A 21,998-nucleotide genomic window follows, 5' to 3' on the forward strand; every position below is an offset into this window, starting at 1 on the left:
TTCTGACATGTCACTGTGACATGCCAGAAGTAGGGATGTCACGATACCAGAATTCGGACTTCTATACCGATACTTAGTTTAATATTGCGATTTCGATACCAATTCGATACTTTGCCAACAGTAATAAAAAATAAATAAAGTTCTTCCATTTTCTGATGTGAGGCGCGTGGTGTGATGATGAATTTAACCTCCACATGCCTCACATTAATAGTAATTAACCCCATCATGTTTTCTCAGTCATAATGGGTTAATGTGTGAGGTACATGATGGGGTTAATTACTATTATTGTGAGGCACATGGAGGTTAAATTCATCACACGTCATGCCTCACAATAAGTGATAGAAAGCAGATTTTATTTTATTTTTTTTACAGCGTACACATCATAAATTATGCAAATCAATTGTTGTGCAGGTTATTACGGCCACGCCAATACCGAATGTGTATATTTTATGTATTGACTTATTTTAATATTTATTGTAAAAAAGGTGCATGTGTGTTTTTTTTTAAAATTTAACATTACTTTATGTTTTTACTTTATTTTTTAAAATTTAATGTACTGGCATATATCTATATACTGATAGTACACAGGCATATATCTATATGCCAGTACATTAGCCTGTGTACTGATAGTACACAGGCAGTTGTTAGGACATACCTAAGTATGACCTAACAACAAGAAATATGGTAGGACAGCCCTGGGGTCCTTCAATGGACCCTGGACTGTCTGCCCATACATGGTATTGTCAGGATTCATTTCCCTGTTATTTCACACCGAATAGCCACCTCTGTAAATTGGAAACTGAGGGCATGCGTGGAAGTGATATACCAGACAGACAAATGTTGGTAGAGTTCCTCCCTCAGTGAAGTAGGAAGTACAACTAAACTTGGATTGAACAAAGAGTTTACAAAAAAATCTTCTCTGTAGGAAGGTGGGGCCTGCTTAAGCCCCGTTGGCTCTATTCAGCTGTGAGTTCATCTGTACACTCCTCTTGCATTCCAGGGGCGGTGTCTTCCATAGGCGTGTTCCTTATGCAGACTCCATCTTGTTACATTCAAGTTCTTTGTGTAATATACTGATATATTATGTAAGGATAATATTTTTGCAAACAATATACATGCTAATGATCCCTGACAGTCCCCCCTAAAAATATTATTATTCTATCCCTGAGTCTTGCCTAGCAACCTACTACTGACCACTCGAACCAGGCGGGTAGGGGTTTTGGATTTCTTCACCAGCTTGAGGCGAGTTACTCCTTATGAGTAACCCCCCTTTGTACCTGGACTTCCAAGGTTTCGGAATGGTCCTAACTTTCCCTATTCTCCTCAGGATACAGGATGGTTTTCTTCAAAGTGACTGTCGGTGTCACCTCATCTATTTGTGTAAACATAGTGGGCACAGTCTGTTCTACAGCTTTCGTCATCATTTTCCTGATACAAGGGAAAACACAGCACACAAGGACAGAGAATAGTATTAAAAAGACCACTATCACTACTCCTATTTGTGCTAATATTTTCTGCCATACAGTCATCCATGAAAAATACTGGTCCCATGGGTCGGTAATACCTGAGTTCCTTTTCAACTCTTGAGATAAGCTCTCCAACTTATGTATGGCCATTGTGACTTTCCCTTTGGGCCCGGTGTTGTCAGGGATATACGTACAACAGGTTGTCCCTATCATTCGGCATACCCCACCTTTTTCAGCCAATATCATATCAAGAGCCATTCTATTCTGGAATGTCATAGTTGAGGTAGGCCCTAGTTGGTCGGCTAACCCTTGTAAAGCATCTCGGGTATAATTTACAAACCGCTGCTGGTTGTAATATATATCATGAATCCAGTCTACATTTAAAAGTAATAATTGGGATAAGAGACTCAAATCCTGCCTTCATCTGATCTCTGGCCTTAAACTCGTCTGGCACCCCCCTCGGGACACCAATCCTATCTATATACACATGTGGATCGAAGCTTCCCCTTGGGGATGCTTCCCTCTTTCTTGCGGTGGTAAGATCCTTTTTGATGGTTCTTCATCTGAACCTTCGCCAAGAATGTGAAAAGGCATAATTGCTTTAGCCAATGCACACTCTCCTTTCCATTGCCCCTCAAGTCTGGTTCTGAGTTTCATATCCCCACATATCCAGTATATATCGCCCAAAAACTGCACCTGATTCTGAGTGATAGATGCATTTAATGAGCTGTACTTTGAACAGTACCCTTCCGGAAAGTTCCCTAGGAACCTGCCATTCCCTTCTGTATTGGTTTAACGTGTAGTTGCCTTTGTAAATGGTAAGTCCCTGGGCTTGTTTGGGTGTCGTGGTGACTATGGGGTAGTCTTTTTTCCAGGACTCGCATACTGTGTGGTCTAATGTTATATTGGTGTATAGGCTTAGGAAACATTATTCAGCATTGTCAGGAATATTAAGTGGTACTATCCCTGGGCGGGCTCCTGCACATACATAACAGTTGGACTTATTCACTTTCCGTGTCGTGTATTGTATCCACTCTAACCAGACATTATGGCCCCCAAATCCAGTTTCTACGGCCATAGTGTCTTCCAATCTCGGGTCAGCAATGGCCATCATATTCTTATGCATCTGTATTTGGGGTTGCAACATGTTTATCTGTCTCTCGGTGTTCAACTTTCTCCATTCTTGGGAGCCTACCATATCTTTTAGTTTTCTTGGAAAAGGGTATATAAAAAAGAGGGAGAAAGGGCGCTCCTCTGGGGTGATGTTGTATTTGCTCTTAAAATATATTTTTACGGTGAAGTTGTTATCGACTCACCTGGTTTAGTTGTGCAGGATCATCAGCACAACTTGACTTAATTGCTCGTCTGGTAAACTTTCCGGTACACTGTGCAAGCCTCGGGAGCGGACCCACGGTGGATACCTCCAAGCCTGGAGTTTCCTCGACGTGGTCTTTTGATTTGTTTTTCGGGATATAGAAAAAAGCTCCTTGTTTCGGGCGCTTCTGTGTAGCAGGATTTTCGTTCACTCCAGACTCCTTGTTCTCTCTGTTATCAGTCAGGAGATTTCCCATGATGCAGTAGTAAGTTGTCACTCACGTATGTGAAAATAAAACATATTTTTATCAAAAAATGGGTCTGGAGTGAACGAAAATCCTGCTACACAGAAGCTCCCGAAACAAGGAGCTTTTTTCTATATCCTGAAAAACATATCTTTTAGTTTGAATTTTCCCATCTCTCTGTTTACTCCCCCATAGGTCCCTAATATGTACAGTGAAGGAAATAAGTATTCCCTTGCTGATTTTGTAAGTTTGCCCACTGTCAAAGACATGAACAGTCTAGAATTTTTAGGCTATGTTAATTTTACCCATGAGAGATAGATTATATATATATATATATATATATATATATATATAAAAAAAAACAAAACAGAAAATCACATAGTCAAAATTATATATATTTATTTGCATTGTGCACAGAGAAATAAGTATTTGATCCCCTACCAACCATTAAGAATTCAGCCTCCTCCAGACCAGTTACACGCTCCAAATTAACATGGTGCCTGCATTAAAGACAGCTGTCTTAAATGGTCACCTGTATAAAAGACTCCTGTCCACAGAGTCAATTAATCAGTCTGACTCTAACCTCTACAACATGGGCAAGACCAAAGAGCTTTCTAAGGATGTCAGGGACAAGATCATAGACCTGCACAAGGCTGGAATGGGCTACAAAACCATAAGTAAGACGCTGGGTGAGAAGGAGACAACTGTTGGTGCAATAGTAAGAAAATGGAAGACATACAAAATGACTGTCAATCGACATCGATCTGGGGCTCCATGCAAAATCTCACCTCGTGGGGTATCCTTGATCCTGAGGAAGGTGAGAGCTCAGCCGAAAACTACATGGGGGGAACTTGTTAATGATCTCAAGGCAGCTGGGACCACAGTCACCAAGAAAACCATTGGTAACACATTACGCCGTAATGGATTAAAATCCTGCAGTGCCCGCAAGGTCCCCCTGCTCAAGAAGGCACATGTACAGGGCCATCTGAAGTTTGCAAATGAACATCTGGATGATTCTGAGAGTGATTGGGAGAAGGTGCTGTGGTCAGATGAGACTAAAATTTAGCTCTTTGGCATTAACTCAACTCGCCGTGTTTGGAGGAAGAGAAATGCTGCCTATGACCCAAAGAACACCGTCCCTACTGTCAAGCATGGAGGTGGAAACATTATGTTTTGGGGGTGTTTCTCTGCTAAGGGCACAGGACTACTTCACCGCATCAATGGGAGAATGGATGGAGCCATGTACCGTCAAATCCTGAGTGACAACCTCCTTCCCTCCACCAGGACATTAAAAATGGCTCGTGGCTGGGTCTTCCAGCATGACAATGACCCGAAACAAACACCCGAAACAAGGCAACAAAGGAGTGGCTAAAAAAGAAGCACATTAAGGTCATGGAGTGGCCTAGCCAGTCTCCAGACCTTAATCCCATCGAAAACTTATGGAGGGAGCTGAAGATCCGAGTTGCCAAGCGACAGCCTCGAAATCTTAATGATTTACAGATGATCTGCAAAGAGGAGTGGGCCAAAATTCCATCTAACGTGTGCAAACCTCATCATCAACTACAAAAACATCTGACTGCTGTGCTTGCCAACAAGGGTTTAGCCACCAAGTATTAAGTCTTGTTTGCCAAAGGGTTCAAATACTTATTTCTCTGTGCACAATGCAAATAAATATATATAATTTTAACAATGTGATTTTCAGTTTTTTTTTTAATATGATCTATCTCTCACTGGTAAAATTAACCTAGCCTAAAAATTCTAGACTGCTCATGTCTTTGACAGTGGGCAAACTTACAAAATCAGCAAGGGATCAAATACTTATTTCCTTCACTGGTGAGGATGGTGAGGATTAAGCCTAATCCTGACAGGCCACATGCCTTCCTTGATAGCGTCATTCTAGTTAGAAGTGACTTTCCATTAATATCTTTCTTCTCTAAGGCACTCTGTGGACGATATCCCCAATGATCCTCCGTTTTCCAGCCCACCGCCCCACAGTATGTACAACGATTGCCGTAATAATTGTCTGTTACACATATATATTGAGTGCCTCGATCACACAGGTGATAAGCATTCCAATATCCGCATGTTTGTTTGATACAACCATGTTTGTTTTTGAAGGATGTTACAGACTCAAATTCAAACTGGTATGTAGCTACATGTGTATTAGAAGAATTATACCAAAAGGTAGTCACCCCATCAGCCTGGGTGATTGCTACATGTCCCCCCTCAACACTGTGCAATAACACGAAAAAGGATAAGGATGTATATGGTGATAGTCATTCTTTGGAAGAGACCCTCTTGCAGTGCGAGGCGTGGATCCATGTTGGCCTTCCTTCCAGCTTAACTGCAGTGGGCGGGATCAGGAGGACCTGGTATGGACCCTTGAATCTGGCTTCTAAGGCCCCTCTGACGTGTCTTTTCACCAGTACACAGTCTCCTGGTTGTAGCTTGTGCACCCCTGGGACGGGATCTGGAATGGAAGAAAATACTGCAGCATGTGTTACTGTCAATTCTTTACTGAGGGAAATGACAAAATTAACAAGGCTATCATTTCCTAGGCTAAGCTGCTGTGGGTAGTAACATCCCATTCTGGGAGGACCCCCAAACAGGACTTCATATGGGGTGAGTCCTGTTGGCTGTTTGGGGGTATTTCTAACCGAGTACAAAGCAATGGGCAATACTTTGGGCCATGGCAGGGACAGTTCTTTAGTGGCTTTAAGAGTTTTACTTTTCAGAGCACCGTTCATCCTTTCCACTTTGCCACTGCTTTGAGGGTGGTACGGGGTGTGTAGTCCGAGATCTGCACCCACCATCTTCCAAATGTCTCTGGTCATATCTGCAATAAATGCTGGTCCCTGATCACTTTCTATGACTTCAGGGATCCCAAATCTGCAGACTAACTCTGTCAACAGTCGTTTCACCATTGTTCTTGCCGTCATGTTGGACACTGGGTAAGCTTCAGGCCATCCTGAGAACATGTCCACCACCACCAGGACATATTCATACCTTCCACTCTTTAGTAATTGCATATGGTCTATCTGTATCCTTTGAAACGGGTACAATGGTCTTGCCAAGTGTTTCTTTGGAGTGGGTTCAGTTCTTCCTGGATTGCAGATTTCACAGCTTTGGGTGTATTGCTTAACTGGTATGGAAATTCCGGGTGCTATGTATAGTTTGTTTATGGCAGCAATCATCTAATTCTTCCCTCTGTGTACTATTCCGTGGGCCCATTGTACTGTAGATGGGTAAAGTGCTCTGGGTAGACATATTCTGTTTCCTTTTCTCCAGAGTTCATCCTGCAACGTTTGTATCGCCCCTGTTCTGAGCCATTCTTCTTTCTCATGGGTCGGGGCTTGTTTTTGGAATTCCTGGAGGGTCTTGACTCCTGGATTATCCGTTTTCTCCCTCTCCTGCTCTTCTTCTTTCCTTTTACCCCTCGTCATTACGTACACACCTGCTTCCTTTCGAGGTCCTATGGCTGCTTGCTTAGCCTCTTGATCCGCAAACTGATTTCCTTGGGCTTCTGCCGTATGGGTTTTCCCATGTGCTTTAACTTTGTTTACTGCCACTTGCAGGGGGAGCTGGAGGGCCTCCAGTAAATTTTCCACCGCCTCTGCATTCTTGATAGGAGATCCGGCGGCTGTCTTGTAGCCCCGCATGGCCCATATGTGACCAAAATCATGCGCCACCCCGAATGCATATCTAGAGTCAGTATAGATATTGACGGTTCATCCTTCTGCATGTCTGCAGGCTTCAGCTAGGGCTATCAGCTCCGCCTCTTGCGCTGATATGTGCAGCGGAAGAGATCCGGCTGTAATGACCGTGGTAGGGGACACCACAGCATATCCAGTGTGGAAAGACCCCCATTCATCCGCATATCTGGATCCATCAGTGAAGAGGGTAAGGTCAGCATTGACTATCATCTGTTCAGTCACCGTGGGCAAATGCGATGTTTCATGGTGCATCGCCTGGAGGCAGTCGTGTTCGTGGGCATCTGGATCATCATAATGCGTCATGAGCGGGGGGTTAGGAGTGTGGGAAGAAAACCCATCTGTATAATCCCCCCGAGAGAGAGGAAGCAGTGTGACTGGATTCAGGATCGTGCATCTCTGTAGGGTCACATTTTCTGGGAGAAATAGAGAACATTGGAGTCTCATATGCCGCTCTGAAGAGAGATGCTTTTATTGGCTTTGATCAAGGATGGCTTTGAGATCATGTGGAGCCAATAATGTAACTGAATGTCCTAGAAGAATGTCAGATGTTTTATCCAGCAATTCTTTGGCGGGCGCACAGCTTTAAGACATACAGGGGCCGCTTGTGAGACAGAGTCCAGCTTACAAAAGTAATATCCAATGGGACCATGTTTCCCTCCATGGTGTTGGGTTAAAACTCCGGATGCATGGCCGTGGTATTCTGACACGAAGAGGAAAAATGGTAGTTGATAGTCGGGGATGCCAAGGGCTGGCGCGAAGACAATCAGTTCTTTGAGTCTTTGTACCGCATCCACGGCTTCCACAGGTAGATGTGGATTCCAACCTTTAAGGCATTATACAGTGGTTGCATAAGGGCAGAAGCATTGGGAATCCACTGTCTACAGTAGGTGATCATACCCAGGAACGCTTGGAGTTGTTTCACTCCCCTTGAGAGGGGAATATGTCGAAAAGCAAACTTCTGGGCTTCAGTAAGGTGTTTCACTCCCTGAGAAATGCAGTGTCCTAGGAAAACAACTTTGGTAGCACACCACTGGAGCTTCTTCAGAGAAATCTTACAATTAATTTTTGCAAGAAACTGGATCAGGCGTAGAGAGAAGTGATGACTACTCTGTTCGTCCGGACAACAAAGGAGTAGGTCATCCACGTATTGGAGGAGTGTGGCTTCAGGGTGAGTTCGTATCCAAGGATCCAGGCACATGGAGAGGGCCTGAGAAAAGTGATTGGGTGAGTTTTGTGCTCCTTGTGGCATAACTGTCCAAGTGTACTGAGCTCCCCTGTAGGTGAACGCAAAAAGATACTGACAATCAGGATGTAGAGGGACACTGAAGAAAACATTGGCCAAATCAATAACCGTGAAGTATGTAGAGTCGGGCGGAATGTTACTCAGCAGAGTATGCGGGTTGGGGACCACTGGAGTTTCTAGTACCGTAGCAGCGTTATCTGCTCTCAGATCCTAGACCATGCAAAATTTATCTGGCTCTCCTTTCTGAGTTTTCTTCTTCACAGTGAAGAGGGGGGTATTGGCTGGAGATATGCAGTGGATAAGGGCGCCATTTCGTAGTAGTCCCTGAATCTGGGCTCCCAAGGAAACTTCTTGTGTAGCCTTCAAAGAATATTGTGGGAGCCGTGGTATGTGCACACCTTCTTTGAGGAACACTTGAACAGGTGGAACGGGTAATTTCCCTATATCTTCCGGGCCTGTGGACCACAAAGAATCGGGGATCTGATTGTAGAAATATTCCGGAATGGGGGTGGGAAGGGGTTGGTGTAGAAGCAAGGGGATAGCCCTGATCTGACAGGTCCCTTCCTGGGACAGAGGAGTGTCCAAATCAAGGTACATTCCAGAGTCTTCGTAGCGGATAATCGCGTGAAGTTTTTGTAACAAGTCCGCTCCCAACAGGTTGAGAGGACAGGTATTGGAAACCACAAATCTGAAGAGAATATTTTGTTGGGCCCCAACAGGTACAGGATAGGTGAGCCTGGAAGAAGATGGCTTGCCGTCTACTCCAACGCAGGAGATATAATCTTCAGAAATGAAACCGTCAGCAGGTAGATCCTTAGTTCTGATGACTGACCTGACTGCACCCGTGTCAACTAGAAAAGGCAAAGAGTGGCCTCCCACCAGGATCTGAACAGAAGAAATAGGTCCAGACTGTGCAGTAACAGAGGCCATGGTGGGCACGGGCTTGCCGGTTCCCTCTGGTCGGTAGGGGCGTTCCGGAGAGCGATTACGGTAATCCCCTTGAGGTCGTGGATCGGGTCGATTGTCCAGACAAGTTCTACAGTGCCGCCTAAAGTGCCCTGGTTCCCCACATCTACAACAGACGAGGTCTCCACTGGCCCTTCCGGGACCCTGGGTGTCAGGATATTTCCTTGTAAGTCTCGCTTGTATGGGTCTAGGCTCGTAAGATCGTTGAGGAGGACGGTAAGCCTGTTGCGGGTAGAGAGGGGGGCGTCGCTCTGCTGGTCCGGCATAAATAATTGTATTGACATCCTGGCACACGGCTCCCTTCGTGGACTCCTGCGGGGTGGGGGCGGGTTGTTTTTTAATAGCTTTAGCTATGAGGAGGACCTTCCTGGGATCCATGTCAACATATTCTGGCCTTCCCTCCACCAACTTCTTCTTGATATGCTCCTTGAGACCATTAACAAAGGAGGTCACTAATAAAACCTGTTGCATTTTGACTTTAACATCAAACCCCTGGTCTTGGAAAAGAGATTGTATCCGGGCATAGAACTTCTCCACTGATTCCGTGGTGCAGTCTGAAATACTCGTGGAAGATTCCGTTACCCTTTCCCTGGCCCACCCTTGCATTTGGCGGCAAAACACATCTCCTGATTCATAAGTTTCCTGATTTGGTACTTGTGTATCATCTAAGGCAGACTGGATTATGGGCCAGAAACTGTCCCCCGTCTTAATGCTAGTGATGAGTTGCAAATCCTTCCATGCTGCTGATTATGTCTGTTGAATTTGTCTGAGTCTCCTGTAGAACGGCATATGATTCTTGTCCGGGTCCGGGAGTTGGCTCACAATCTGGTTCACTTGCGTCGGGTTGAAGGCCACATATTTGTTGGGTGCGTCACCTTGGGACGTGGTCGTAGGTGGGTCAGGGACTGGAGGAGAGCTGGGGATGGCGGAGGAAGCGGCTGTGGTAATCCCGATCTCCCGAGGCAGTGCCGCATAGGGGAGTACCCTACCACGGTGGATGTGGATATGGGAACTAGAGGTAAGGCTGTAGGAGGGGGTGGATAGACCGGTGGGCGGGGTAGGCCAGGTAGCAGTTCATCCGGGTCTTCAGGGAACGTCTCCTTAAGTAAAGGTGAGGGGATAACTTGCTTGGACATGTTCTGCACGGCCTGCTTCAGTGCTTGGACAGTAACATCATCATTGCCAATTAATGTGATTTCCTCCAGAGACGGCACTACTGGGTGATGCCGTATGGCCTGAACAATTGCCTGTGCACATGCTTGAGGTGGGAAACCGAAAATGCCTGCACTAATAGCTGGGTGTGCTATGGTTGTGAGGCCTTTATGATTGACGAGATCCAGTATCCTGTGGACAGTTGTCTGAAGCTGCTGAACACAGTGCTCGTGATTTTCGGTCTCATACACAGGGCCTACTGCATGTACTATCAGGGTGCAGGGGAGATTTCCTGGGCCTGTGGTTGCCAGATCTGGCACGCTAAGTGGGCCCTGTTCCTGAACTATGAGATCGCTGTCGCGTTGGATTCCGACACCTCCGGCAAGTACTATTGCTCTGGCCACCCTTCACTTATGGCGGAGCTTACTATTAGCTGGGTTGACAATTGCATCCACTCGTTGGGTGACAATATCTCCCATTCCTGCTGTCAACAAAGTGTCCGTAGGCCACACCATTCTTTCCGCTAACGGTTCCCAGTACTGCGGGTGTCCCGCATCGGAGAAAGTATCCCTCTCCTCCGGTATGTTAAATTTGACACGGGCCGGGATCTGACTGACCGGGAGGGGGAACGTACGTTCCTCTTTCACAGCATGTAACTCATGGGATTCAGTGTCTTCATCCGGTACAAGCTGACGACTTCTCTTTTCCATTTCGCGTTGAAAGGCCGGGCTATTAAGAAAGTCATCTATGGACGGGAAGCGCCCAGTCATGGCTGGGACAATAGGGAAAAGGTGCACAAAATCTTTCGGGCCATAATAGGCACCTTCCGGTGTAAGAACTGGGTATAGTGGTAATGGTGTCCCTATGGTAGTTTCCTGTGGAGTAGTAAGATGGCCGCCGGGGGTGGGGGCTTCCAGTGACGTACTGATGTCCGTTCCGGGTGTACTGGGCATGGCCATAGGTGCGGAAGGGGTTGGGCTTTGGGATGGGCTTGGGAAAGATGATTTAGTTGGACCGGACGCGACCTCATCAGGGGGTGGGGGGCGGCCTCTCCCTCAGGAAACACATTGCTCAGCTATGAGGGGGTTTTGTTGCCCACAATAAGGACACACCCAACATGAGGGACTGTCGCCATTATAGGGCGGTGGCTGGTCCTGTGGTTTATAATACATATAACATAATACAATGCCTTTCTTATTCCTAACTTCCTCTTCTGCAAATCCCTCTTTGCTGACAGCTATGGCCGTTCCCTGCCATGCTAAGGCACTTTTGCCCAGTCTCTGGCTTGCAGCCGCCCTCCCCTATGCATCCCACACACTTCCATCAATTTCTTCGTTTTACTCACATACTGTTTCCCTTCCCTTAGCTACACCAAATCATACGAATAGGATCGTCCGGGTACGGGTGATCCTGATGATTTGAATATGGACCGTAAACCATCCATTCTAACCTTCTATATCCTTCACGTAATTTATGTAACACCTTTTGGTCTGCAACCCTCTAGTCTAGCCAAAATATTACCCACGACTTATCACGCGACTTATCAGTGTTTTATACACCCCGCGAGCACCTGTCCCACGACTTATCACATGACTTATCAGTGTTTTATACACACCCCACATGCCCACGTATAAGACAGGTTATAATACTACCCACGACTTATCACACGTCTTATCATGCCCGCGTGCCCCTGTATAAGACAGGTTATATTTTCTATCTAGTCCCTAATTACCCAGAGGATGGTTAGTCGGGCGCGACCGATTTCTTACGGGTTCATGACCACACAGCGGGGATGTCGCTCCTGTCGCCTGAGCTAATCCAGCCAATCGACCAGGGTTCTACAGATTACCACAAGACCGTCCACTAACACAGATAAGACGAAGATTTATAAAATCAACTGACTTACCGTGCTATTGTGGAGGTGATCAGGCTCCCTCGGTAGGCAGTCCCGGGTCATCTGCTTCGCTCTTTGATTGTCGGTTGTCCGGATTCCGAGATCCCCTCGAGTGTAGCCCCACGCTTGGGCGCCAACTGTCAGGGTTCCTTTCCCTGTTATTTCACACCGAATAGCCACCTCTGTAAATTGGAAACGGAGGGCATGCGTGGAAGAGATATACCAGACAGACAAATGTTGGTAGAGATCCTCCCTCAGTGAAGTAGGAAGTACAACTAAACTTTTATTGAACAAAGAGTTTACAAAAAAATCTTCTCTGTAGGAAGGTGGGACGTGCTTAAGCCCCATTGGCTCTATTCAGCTCTGAGTTCATCTGTACACTCCTCTTGCATTCCAGGGGCGGTGTCTTCCATAGGCGTGTTCCTTATGCAGACTCCATCTTGTTACATACATTCAAGTTCTTTGTGTAATATACTGATATATATATATATATATATATATATTATGTAAGGATAATATTTTTGCAAACAATATACATGCTAATGATCCCTGACAGTATGTCCCTCAATCGCGTCACAGCAATTCCCTGTGACGAGATCCAAGGGGCATCCCCCCTTCTCATTTTCCCCTGAATGCTGCAGTTCGCTGTGATACAACCATTGCCCCGCTCCTGACAGGAAGTGTGCGCGCTGTCAGCATGAGGTGATGCGGCCGGAGCTGCACTAATGTGCGGCGGTTCAAGCACTGAAGATAGAACATGGGGGTGTTTTGCAGTGCGCCCGCCATGTTCTGTCTTCAGTGCCGCCGCTCATTAGTGCAGCGCTGGCCGCATCGCATGATCCTGACGGCGCGCACTTGTCAGGACTCAGGAGCGCATCAATGACAGTATTACACAGCCGCAGCCCCGCTCTCATACGTTCATGTGTTACTATACTGAGCTGTGCGGCTGCGCAGCTAAGTATCTAAATACATGAAACAACGGTATCGAACCGTTTGGGGATGCAAAGTATCGAACAGCATCGAAGTTTCGATGCATCGTGCATCCCTAGCCAGAAGTTTGTCAAACGTTTAGCTACACTTTAAGTAGAAAATTAATACATTCCTAGACCGCTACTAGCATGCCTTTCTTCCTCCGAAATGTCAATACGGCTGTTATATATCAAACTACAAGCCACTAGTGCTTACATCAGCAGAATGTTAAGCTCTAGATCTGTGAAAATCTTTGTCTATCGTGAAAAAGACATCTTTTCTGGCTGATCTGGTATTCTAAAAAATAATCGCACAATGTTTGCAGATCATTTTAATGAAGAACATGCAATCATTTGTATTTGTGGCTAACTATATTATACAATGCTACCTTTTGTTACCATAGAGGGGCTAATGCATTATATTACGTATAACATCCATTTATAATAAACAATTTGTATTTGTTCATTGTCCGGAGGTTGATATAATTTCAGGGTATATTTTCCATCTGGCAATTCCGGAACTCATGTGTACATGTCATCAAACACACATGGCTGGATGTTACAACCTACTGTATCCACATCATTAAAAATACCCCCTTAAAGGGAAGGTGTCCTGAAATGTTTTATTTTTTTTTAATAATATTGCTTTTAGTATGATGTTAAAATACATTTTATTTATTTGTGCTCTTGTGTTCTACTTATTTATTTTTTTCTTACAATTACTTCTCTATGGGGCTGCCATTTTTTTTTCATCTCTGTATGTGTCGATTAACGACACATACAGAGATGAAATACGGCACATACATCCCCATAGAGAATGCGAACGGGAGCTGTTCCATTCACTGCAGCGTACGCCGTCTGTGTGGGAACGGCGTATGCGCCGCCCCCACACAGACCAAAAGGAAGCTCTTTAGCAGAGTGAAATCCGGCGCCATTTTCATGTGGACCGGAAGCTGCTTCCGGACAGTCAGATGACGACTTCCTGCCGCGGCTTCCGGCCATATGTTCAAGGAAGCGAAGACGCAAGGAATAGGAGCGGAGGCGGCAGTGGCGGCAGGAGCAAGTAAGTTATGTTTGTGTATGCGATGTATGTATTATGTTCGTGCATGTTCGTGTTATACTGTCTGATTAGCACTGTATCTAATCCTCCTACACAGTGCATTCGCTCAGAAAATGGCGGCACACTGTGTAGGGGGTTTGAAGATTCAACCCCCTCCTTCTCCTGGCACTAGCCAGAATAAGGGAGGGGAGATTGTGTGAGGACACTAGAGCGAGTGTGTCTACCCCAAATTTGCAGCATAAAGCAATGAGGTTGCTTTACCACATTGACCATGCTGCAATTATGGGAACTGCTCCCTCTAGTGACCAGCACATGGAAATGTTATAAATTAGAATCTAATTTATAATATTTCCTGACTTGTGAAAAAATTAAAACAATGTGTAATCACTTAAATAATAATTGTTTACCTAAAAAAAAAATTCTAGCAACACATTCCCTTTAAATTGGGATGTATGTGTTCCTCAGCTTGATGTTGCTCCTTTTTTAATCCCCCTCTGAAAAATCAACACTATATACGCTGAAATACTGCCTAAATAACCAATCCTATTCTCTCCTTTTAGTTAAACATTGGAAATGAAAATTAATTACTCAAACAACAAAACTAGCGGAATTTATATTTCATAGCATAATTATTTTAAAAGCATGCAGAAGGCTCTGTTTTACTTTCCAAAATGATTTAAAAAAATATATATGGCCAGGCTACAGAAGACTTCTTTATCCCCAAACCCCTTTAAATGATATCTGTAGTCTGATCCTGTAGTCATACTTGCTGCCATCTGTCCCACACTTCTGGCTCACATACATTAGCAGACCAACAAGAAGCAGGTGACAGATAGAAAGAGGTATGACTGCAGGATCAGACTACACAATGTTTGTTTGTAGTCTGGAACCAAGGAGACTTATAAGTCTGCATAGAAACTGTACAACAAACAGGTGCAGCACTCTCTATCAATAGGGGGGCTGTATGCACGTTACCGCTTGGGATGGATCCTTACCGTAAAAACAGTCCAATGTACTGCAGTAAGAAAAGGCAACAGCACACAGTCGTCACTTCAAAACAGCCCTAACTGGTTTATTCACTACGTGTTCCGGCAACATTTCAACACACAGCTTGAGTAAGACTCAGATATGAGCCGAAATGTTGCAAGATTAAGTGTGGTGAATAAACCAGCTAGGACTCTTATGAAGTGATGATTGTGTGCTGTTGCCTTTTCTTACTATTTTGCATAGTCTGTAGACACAAAATTATAGATTTGTAATTAAGTTGCTTAATTTTAGATTCATTTAAGAAATACAATTAGTTGTACATAGCATCTTCTGAAATGCTATCTTTTAGACAGATACGCCTATATTTTTTATTTTGTTATTGGTGGGGGCTTGGGGTATAGATAAGTGTGTAGGAAACATTTAGCTCATAGATGGCCAGAGAAACTATTTCCCTTTTCCAAATAAAGGTGATACAAAATCATTGTAAGAGGAAGAAATACGATTTGGAATTTAGGGATGTAAAGCAAATAAAAAACAATTCTAAAAAATATATTCTGCAATGTACCCTCCAATTTTTTTGTAGAGTGCTGTAGAAAGTTATTTGGTTGGGTGTGGATATGTATGATACAATAAATATTTCGTTCAGGCGAAGGCCCCGTCAAGTTTGACCCAGCCCCCTTTTATCAGCACTTTCGGGAAGTGGCGAGGAAAGTAAAAAGTCGCATCTTTTTTGTGCAGCAATGGCGTGCTCCAAAATTTGCTAAAATTTTTTATGCCACAAGACTGCCATAAACCTCTTGATATATCCCTCCCACTGTTTTTTATAATTTAAGATAAAGTTCTTTGTTTTCCTCTAACAGATCTGTAGACTGCAGCGCCACCTATCTGCAGGAGAGTTTCATCAGGATTTGTTCTCCAGTATGCCTGCCATATTTATATCTCAAAACAGCCAGCCTCCTTGTGATAAGCTCTCTGATGTGGTGCAGCTATGTGGCGGTAAGGTGTGCAAGACCCTGCGGCCAGCCAAGATTTGCATCGGATCATTAACTGGAAAGAAACCCACAGACCTGGATTGCGTCTCAGAGAAATGGCTTCTAGGTACGTGGCAAACCATAATAAGTATGTGTGTGCTGTAATTCTAACCTAATGTTAGGTCAAATAATTAGTAAAGTGGTCAGTAAGTTTGGTTTACATTTCAAACAAGTGACTAGAGACCTCTCTCCATGTGTGTGTATGTATATATATATATATATATATATATATATATTTATGTATGTGTATATATATATATATATATATATATATATGTGTGTGTGTGCATATATGTATATATAGAGCAAACATAGGGTAGGGCGGCACCCATGTATGGTAGCAAATGGTCAGGGCAGAGGTTCATCACGATTATGTAGCAAATGGTCTCGGCAAGCGGCAGGCACAGATGGTCAAGAAACGAGCAGAGGTCAATACACATTAATCCAACAGTGAGATAACGGAGATACACTAGGGACACTAAGGAACACTACAGAACCAAATTGCTCTGGCAAAGAGTCCTGAGAGACAGGACTTTTTATAACAGGGACAGGTAAGAGAATAGAATTTTGGCACAGGCTGGCTCTTTAAGAAAACAAGGGTCAGCACGAGCACACGGAGACCCAGCCTGGAGCGCCGGAAGAGAGAGAGAGCGGCCGCCAGACCTTGAGTGGGAAGAAGGAAAGCCGTGTGGACCAGTACACCGGGGACAGGTAAGGAAACAGGGGCTGCAAAAGAGGTGTTTTTTTTTGGCGGATTCCTTATGAACTTGAAAATTGAGGCAAGCTACAGTAGATGCTTTATTATGGATTTATTCTCCCCTAGAAGTCTTTTATAAATGTAAAAGACATAGGAGTCAAATAAGGTAACAGAGAATGACTTCCATTTTTAAAGAAAAATTCCCAAAGTTTTAAGAATAATGTTTGGGAATTGAAATACTGTATAATGAGAATCTGGCACAAATAGATATATAGACTTAAGCCATAAGTGTATCACAACTAGCAGAGGAGTGATGGCTTCAAGGAATGAGAAGCATTTGAAGTTCTTCTACAACATCAAATGCAGCTTTGAGGCTGGGGTATTGAGCTTGCTTTTAGAGGTCATTAACATGCTTGGCACTCATGCAGTATTCTGACTAAAGGGTAAGAAATTGTAACCCTAAATTTTCTATTCTAAATAAATAATAATTGACTTTGAATAAATGGCACTTGTAATTGTGAGTTCCATACATTTAGGGGTATTGTGAAATAGGAAGCATTATGTTCTATTATTAGAATCTCATGCTACTGATTATCTCTTCCATTTTTTACTCTTGGAAATATTTGAAACAAAATGCTCACAAAACATAGATTCTCACTTGAACACCATATTACATTTAATATATTAATATAACATACATAGAAAATGTAATTCAATTTACCATATACTTTCATGTATTCCACTTAAGAGCAGCATTCTGATTTCTGATGGCTACTACATAAAACTAGTCAAGTGGTGTATTGACTCTTCTCAGAATGCATAGTTTAAAGCAAACTCTCCATGGAACTGAACAAGCAGGGCATGATTGTAGATTAAAACTTGGAACCCACTGATTTGTGAATGCCACTGTATATGGGAATGCACTATCCTTTACCTAGCTTTTATCCCCTTAGGGCACCATGACATAACTGCACATCTTTGTTTGCCTTGTTTAGAGGCTCCATGATGTACAGTTATGTTAGGAAGATCACACATCTGCACTCCTGCTTTAACAGTGGAATCAGAGAAACCTCTGATCCCAGACATTTAAGTCCTTAAATGGGGCATCCAATACTGATCGTAGAATAAATGATAAATAAAATGATAAATTAAGTATTATGAACAAAGGTAGAGGGCTTCCTTAGTTTCACTTCCATCAGTCCCTGCACCGTGTTCGCCAGAGCACTGACAGCCCCAGACCTAAAGAGAACCTTTCACCTACCCATACATGTGCAGCTGAGTGCACTATGTAATAGGCGGGGCTGCACACACCTTGTCTCACTTTAAAAAAAAATCTTTACTCCTCCGTTATTTAGATATTGGTGCTCGATATGTAAATAACCCCCCAAACTGTCATTGGGGCATTTCTTTATTTCGAAATGGCATGGGGGTGTGTTACTTATCGCTCTGACACTGTCCAATCAGCTGCGGACAGCGTGAGAGCAGCTTGTGTGGTGTAATCTCTTTTGCGAGATCACACAGTCTTGTCGCTCTGCAGAGAACATGCGCACACGCCCCCACGCATGCACGCCCGTTCGTGCGCATATCTCAGACGTCGCCGCTCCCGACGATACGCCCGCGGCCACGGAACAGAAGACGAGGAGAAGAAGATCTACTCACATGCCTGGATGTGAGTAGATCATCTTCTCGTCTTCTGTTCCATGGTGGCGGGAGTATCGTCGGAGATGTGCACGCGAACGCTTTGCACAACGACTGCGAGAGAGATCACACAGCATAAGCTGCTCTCACACTGTCCGTCACTGATTGGACAGTGTCAGAGCAATAAGTAATGCCCCCATGCCATTTAGAAATAAAGAAACCTCCCATTGACAGTTCAGGGCGTTATTTACGTATCAGGTGCCAAATATAACGGCACCGATAACTAAATAACGGTGGAGGATAGAATTTTTTTTTAAAGTGAGACAAAATTTGGGCAACACTGCCTATTACATGGTGCACTCAGCTGCACATGTATGGGCAGGTGAAAAGTTCTCTTTAAGTGAGGCCCCCTCAGGCTATCCAGCAGTGATACCTTGCATGTCCTAACAAATGCCTGGGCATTTTATATGCACAGGCATTAATGTGGTGGTAATACAGATTATTTTTTTTAATACATTATAGTAAAAAAATGAAAAAGTTAAATACTATAAATATAAATAAACAAAGCCTCTCAATGGAGCTAATCCGCATGCAAATCCTCTTGTCAATTCGCGGCAGAAATCCAAGTTATCCACAGATTTTCCTCAAAATCCACAGCTGATTTACCTAGTGCAAATCCTCTTTGTGTGAATATATCCTTAGTTTGAAGAAACGCTGTCTTCCAAACACATAAAATGTTATATATGCTTAAAATTTTATCATTTTGGGATGATACACAAGTGCTTAATTTTAATTTATGGTGGAATCTGGGAACTGGCATAGCTTCAGGATTATAGAGCTAACCCGGAAGGCCTTGGTTATATGTGAGCCAAGAGTCTATCTAGGTAGGTTGCAGCAGACATTGCTTAAAGCGTACCAGCAGCTTGCAAAAAAAAAAAAAAGAGTATAAGTTCATATACTAATATATTACCTAGTATAGAGTGTTCTGACATATCAATCTCAGACCTTCTTTTTCCAGGCTCTATCTGCCCTGTTCACACTGCTCTGCACTTTTCTGTCCTCTCCATAGCTGGGGTCGTGATCTGAGACCTCAGTCTTGCCAGCACTACCTGGTGTAATCAGAATCCGCTAATAACTGCAAGAGGGAAGGGTCAGTGGCTTTACATGTAAATGCACGGACAATAGCATCTTTTACTTAAAAAAGCAGGAATTGTCAGCTGACTCTATAGATGCTTGGGATGGTGATGTCATCGCTAACAAGATGAAGGAATGAGAATGTGTAGCTGTACGAACCATGGGCTGTGTAGATAGCATGAATGCTATCTAGTGTCCGAAAAAGGAGTAGTTCGCTAGCTGCTCAGTGAAGTTTAGTTACCTGGGGAGGCTCTAGTATAGTGCACACAGGATGTGGATGCCGAAAATTTTGTGAATGGGTGGCTGAGCACACAGACACACCCACCACTTCCTGCGTTACATTTTGTCTTCTCTGCAACTAGAGAAGGACTAGACCAAGCAATAGTCCGTGCGCACCAATCTATAAGGAAGTGAAACCCCTAGTGGCCATGACTTTTGTAACTTTTAGGCTGTGTTCACATGACCTATTTTCAGACGTAAACGAGGCGTATTATGCCTCGTTTTACGTCTGAAAATAGGGCTACAATACGTCGGCAAACATCTGCCCATTCATTTGAATGGGTTTGCCGACGTACTGTGCAGACAACCTGTCATTTACGCGTCGTCGTTTGACAGCTGTCAAACGACGACGCGTAAAAATACAGCCTCGGCAAAAGAAGTGCAGGACCCTTCTTTCAGACGTAATTTGAGCCGTTCTTCATTGAACTCAATGAAGAGCAGCTCAAAATTTACGGCTGTCAGAGAAGTCTCGCGAAATGCGAGGAGGAGCATTTACGACTGAAACGAGGCAGCTGTTTTCTCCTGAAAACAGTCTGTCTTTTCAGACGTAAAAGCCAGCTACTGTGTGCACATACCCTTAGATGGAGTTAGAAAACAATATACATGACAATTTCTCTCTATTTTATGGGCTAACTGAAGTAAAAAAGTTGTTTCAAACTGCAGTAACCATTTAAAGCGGCGCGAGTGGATTTAAACACTATCGGAAGTGAAAATAAATAAGTATATATATATAAAATGATGGTCCTTGGAGAACTAAACATGAATAATGGCATTACTGTTCTCAAACATTTGTCACAAAACCAACTGTTTATCAAGGAGGAGCTAAAGTGGAAGACATTAAAGCAAATGTAGATTACAATAAGTATTGATGGAAATCACTCAACATGATCTAGGTTATTTGGAATCCATGATTTCTCCATTGCATAAAAAGATGCCTCCACTTATTATGTAGTTAAACATTTTAATAGAGATAGAATAATTGACCAGTGAAACGAAACATGGTCAGCAATAAGATAATTTCTAAAGAGTTTTAAGAGCACACCCTACAACACTTCAGGCTTGGAGCAAGGTTTTAGCCCTAGGGGGGGTCGGAAAAATAGCGACATGCAACACACGCCGCAGCTATTTTTTTGGTATTTTTAAATATGTCAACAAGACCATTAACTCAAATAGGAAAATTAAAGTGAAACATAGAATTAAAGAGGCTCTGTCACCAGATTATAAGTGCCCTATCTCCTACATAATCTGATCGGCGCTGTAATGTAGATTACAGCAGTGTTTTTATTTCGAAAAAACAATCATTTTTGAGCAAGTTAGGACCAATTTTAGATTTATGCTAATTAGTTTCTTAATGCCCAACTGGGCGTTTTTTAACTTTTGACCAAGTAGGCGTTGTAAAGAGAAGTGTATGATGCTGACCAATCAGCATCATACACTTCTTTCCATTCATGTCCATTTGTATTCACAGTAAAGCGTGATCTCGCGAGATCACGCTTTGCTGTCACATACACCCACATTAACTTTACTGAAGTGTCTTGAGAGTGAATAGTCATTGCCTCCAGGCAGGATGCGATATCTATTCAGACTTCCGAGACTTCGGTAAAGTTTCTGTGGGACTTAATCACACAGCACAGCATGATTTTGTGAGATCACGCTGGGCTGTCATTCACAGCGTGGTCTCGCGAGATCACGCTGTGCCGTGAGTAAGTCCCACAGTAACTTTACCAAAGTGTCGGGAGTGTGAATAGACATCGCGTCCTGGCTGGAGGTGATGTCTATTCACTCTCAAGACACTTCAGTAAAGTTAATGTGTGTGTATGTGACAGCTTAGCGTGATCTCGCGAGATACCGCTATGCTGTGAATACAAATGGACATGAATGTGAATGGAGCGAAGTGTATGACGCTGATTGTTCAGCATCATACACTCCTCTTTACAATGCCCACTTGGTCAAAAAGCATTAAGAAACTAATTAGCATAAATCTAAAATTGTTCATAACTTGCTCAAAAATTATCGTTTTTCAAACTAAAAACACCTGTTCTCAACATTACAGCGCCGATCAGATTATGTAGGCGATAGGGCACTTATAATCTGGTGACAGAGCCTCTTTAATCATATGGTAGAGGACAGACCAACGCTCCCTTTTTCAGTCAGGGACAGGTGTACACCACCACTATACAAGCTTAAATACCAGTTATATACTGGTGCTCT

At 43.6% G+C, this 21,998-nt stretch overlaps 1 protein-coding gene across 1 annotated transcript in view; it reads left to right on the forward strand.

Annotated features, from left to right (window-relative positions):
* The window catches only part of MCPH1 (microcephalin 1), a 335,857-nt gene that overhangs the window by 303,748 nt on the left and 10,111 nt on the right, over window positions 1-21,998 (forward strand). Inside the window, exon 13 of the mRNA XM_075861942.1 lies at window positions 15,869-16,106. Coding sequence (XP_075718057.1) covers window positions 15,869-16,106 — 238 coding nt within the window. The remainder of the gene's footprint in view (window positions 1-15,868; window positions 16,107-21,998) is intronic.

The sequence above is a fragment of the Rhinoderma darwinii genome, chromosome 4 (genome assembly GCF_050947455.1).
Source record: "Rhinoderma darwinii isolate aRhiDar2 chromosome 4, aRhiDar2.hap1, whole genome shotgun sequence".
Taxonomy (NCBI): Eukaryota; Metazoa; Chordata; class Amphibia; order Anura; family Rhinodermatidae; genus Rhinoderma; species Rhinoderma darwinii.